Source organism: Kryptolebias marmoratus, linkage group LG22 (assembly GCF_001649575.2).
Source record: "Kryptolebias marmoratus isolate JLee-2015 linkage group LG22, ASM164957v2, whole genome shotgun sequence".
NCBI classification, from domain to species: domain Eukaryota; kingdom Metazoa; phylum Chordata; class Actinopteri; order Cyprinodontiformes; family Rivulidae; genus Kryptolebias; species Kryptolebias marmoratus.
Genome location: NC_051451.1, coordinates 101408 through 104649, shown reverse-complemented (window position 1 = coordinate 104649; position 3242 = coordinate 101408). Strand labels below are relative to the sequence as shown.

Genomic DNA, 3242 nt, shown 5'->3' with positions numbered 1-3242 from the left:
TGTGTTACAGGTGTGTGTTACAGGCGTGTTTGTGTTACAGGCGTGTGTTACAGGCGTGTTTGTGTTACAGGCGTGTGTTACAGGTGTGTTAGTGTTACAGGCGTGTTAGTGTTACAGGTGTGTGTTACAGGTGTGTGTTACAGAGTGTTTCACAGGCGTGTTAGTGTTACAGGTGTGTTAGTGTAACAGGAGTGTGAGTCAGTGTTTTACATGCGTTCATGTAGAAATGCAGTAAAATTTACATTCCTGCCACGAGGACTTTCCAAGTTCTTGTGAAGTATGAAATGTCTTGGCAACATTGAGCGTCATTCTTGGCACTTTGAGTAAAACTAATGTCTCAGTTCTTGTGGAGTACGGAACAAGCCTTACAGGCGTGAGTTATTGTTACAGACAGGTTTTTGTTGTGTTTGTCTCTTTACAGGCTGGTCTGGTTGTTGTACCTCTCTGCATTCTTCACCATCTTTGACAGCAGTTTGGAGGTGGATGCAGCTTTCACCAGTTTGTTCCTGTTTTCCTCTGAAGAGTCCCAGGTGGTGCTATGAGACCGCTCGATAGCCGAGGACCGCTTCACACTGAGACCCCTGATTACACAAACACAGTCAGCATCACTGCAGGAGGAGGTGCTGCTACAAGAGGAGGGCAGGAGGAGTTACAGGCAGTAAAGTCAAACATTAGTAACTCAAACAGCTTCAGCGTTATTTCTGCAGAGCAAAGAGCAGTTAGAAGGTTAGAAGGAGCCCTATCCGAAGAATCCTGAGGAGATCCGAGGAGCCTTGAGAAGCTCTGAGGAGACCAAAAAACCAAAAGCCGTTTTCACACGTGACTAACAAGCAGACATATGGAGATTGGAGTCAAGAAATTAAATCTGACAAGTTTGTCTGAAAATGAGTTTGACCCCTTGAGTTCAAAGGTCAAACAGCTTTGACTCAGACAGGAGAGGCCAGACACCTCCAGGAGTTCTTAATTAAAGGGTTTTTCCACAATTTACATTTTATCTTGTTTCATCTAAGGTGTTGAGTTACACTCCTCTTAGTTAGGGGCAATAAGTTGGCTAATCAATTAAAAACTACTAAGAACAGCAGGTATACGTTCACTGCTGTTAACCACGTACTCATCAGGTGGTCAAAGCTTGTTCATTTGTGGGAGTTTTTTTTTTTTAGAAAGCTTTCACTGCTGCAGTGTACGTTTGAAAACGGCTTAGCCAAACAGTCCCTCCTGTTCTTCTGACATCTGATTGGCTGATCAGAAACACCTGAGCCCGAGATGATCAGCAGCCTCAGATGTAGGACGAGCAGGGCCTGAGAGGGGGCGAGGTTATTATAGAGCGGTGAGACCAGCATCAGCAGGAAGGGAAGTCAGAAGCAGCTAACAAATCAGAAACTGGAACCTTTTAGGCGTGTGGCCTTTGCTGCTGTCAGAGGGCGGGGCTGATTTCTGTGGGGGGTGGGACGGGAGGGGAGAGATGGGAGGGGGAGACTGGTCCTTTGGGGGAGGGGCTTCCTCGCCCTCATGGATCTCCTCCATTTGAGACCGCTGACTGCTGAGCTCCTTCTTCCTGTCTGCTCCGCTGTGAACAGAACCAGGATGTGAGTCCACAAACCACCACGTCCACTCATGTTCTACCGGGTTCTACTGGGTTCTACTCAGGCTCTACCGGGTTCTACTCAGGTTCTACCGGGTTCTACTCAGGTTCTAGTATGCTCTCCTGTGTTTTGATGATCATACTAGTTATAATGGGTTCTAGAACCATTTTTACTCAGGTTCTACTGTGTTCTACTGTTTCTACTCATGTTCTACCATGTGTCTGCTGATTATGATGGTTCTAGTGTGTTCTACTGTGTGTTTACAGTGTTTCTGCTGATCATACCAACTCTGCCGCGTTTCTAATGGGATGATACTTGAACATACAGGTTCTTTGTGTTCTACTGTTCTTAGAGCGTCAGAAGTTTGTCTGGTTCTACAGTTTTCCAGGGTCTCACTCCGTTTCCATGGTTTCTGTTACAGTTCTACTGTTCCCATGGTTTCTGCTACAGTTCTACTGTTCCCATGGTTTCTGCTACAGTTCTACTGTTCCCATGGTTTCTGCTACAGTTCTACTGTTCCCATGGTTTCTGTTCTACTGTTTCCAGCAGTCTCTAACAGGCTGCTGAGTGACGTGGTCAGGTGAGAGGTCCTATCATCCAACCAACAGGTGAAGTATTGGTTCTTTCAGCCACACTGATCAGGACTGTTCTGCACAAACTGCAACATTAAAGCTGAAACAGACACAGCGACCCGTCTGTGTCCTCATGACTCCACCCATCGGCTGGAAAGGTTTCAGGGTTTTTACCTCTTGGCGGCGGACGACACGGTCTCCTTCCTGGTGACGGAGGTGGAGTCTCTCTTCCGTCCAGCTGTTCCTCCGTTGGAGATGCAGGACATGGAGTAAGCTTCACGCAGCCCGGCTCCGCCTGTAGGGGGCAGCACTCATGTTAACGCTGATGCATATTTATGAAGCAAGTATTCCTCCCCATTGCTGTTTGTTTCCTGTATTGATGCGTTACAGCCTGGAAACTATTTGCATTTGTAATTTTATGTTTAAAAATAATTCTACTAATTCTCCAGATTACGTTAAAATAGTGGAAAAACTTGTTTCAAATGATTTTAAAATTATAAAACTGAGAAATGGTGCATGCTAATATCAGCGTTTTCCCTGGCATTATCGGGGGGGGTTTGCTAGTGGCATGTACACAGTATACTCCTCTTTACGTGAAAATCTTTGGGAAATGACCAATACCCAGAAAAAAATACTCTCAGATATGTTGCTGTAATCCCTGTGTAACGCTGGTTTTCTTCCTCCCCAAGTTTGACACATATGCATTTTTTCTACACTGTCTGACATGAAATCAGAATAAACTTTTCCTGTTTTAGGTCAATTAGAATTTTAAAAATTATTTATATTTGCTAAATGCCAGAATAATGAGAGAGAGAGAGCCTGTTTTTAAAGGCAATTTTTATTATTTTCTTCAAAGTCAAAAGTTTAAATACACCTCATTAGTATTTGGTACCATTGACTTTAAACTGTATGACTTGGGGAGATCGCGGATGCAGAGGAGCGGAGCAGACGTGTTTCCGTGAGCTCTCGGTGGTGAACTCCAGTAGCTACTTTATCCTGAAATTCTCTCATGACTTCTGTTTATATATAAGTGTCAAGAACACTGGATATATATATATATATATATATATATATATATATATATATA

At 44.0% G+C, this 3242-nt stretch overlaps 1 protein-coding gene across 3 annotated transcripts in view; it reads right to left on the bottom strand.

Annotated features, from left to right (window-relative positions):
* The window catches only part of LOC108247262 (EMAP like 4), a 33070-nt gene that overhangs the window by 22217 nt on the left and 7611 nt on the right, over positions 1 to 3242 (bottom strand). For 2 of the 3 annotated variants that reach the window (XM_037973391.1, XM_037973390.1), the window contains exons 3-5: positions 2330 to 2450; positions 1388 to 1567; positions 441 to 581 (exon numbers count right to left, since the gene is read on the bottom strand). In XM_037973391.1, the coding sequence (XP_037829319.1) occupies positions 441 to 581; positions 1388 to 1567; positions 2330 to 2450 (442 nt within the window). The remainder of the gene's footprint in view (positions 1 to 440; positions 582 to 1387; positions 1568 to 2329; positions 2451 to 3242) is intronic. The other variant, XM_037973392.1, reaches the window with a different exon arrangement.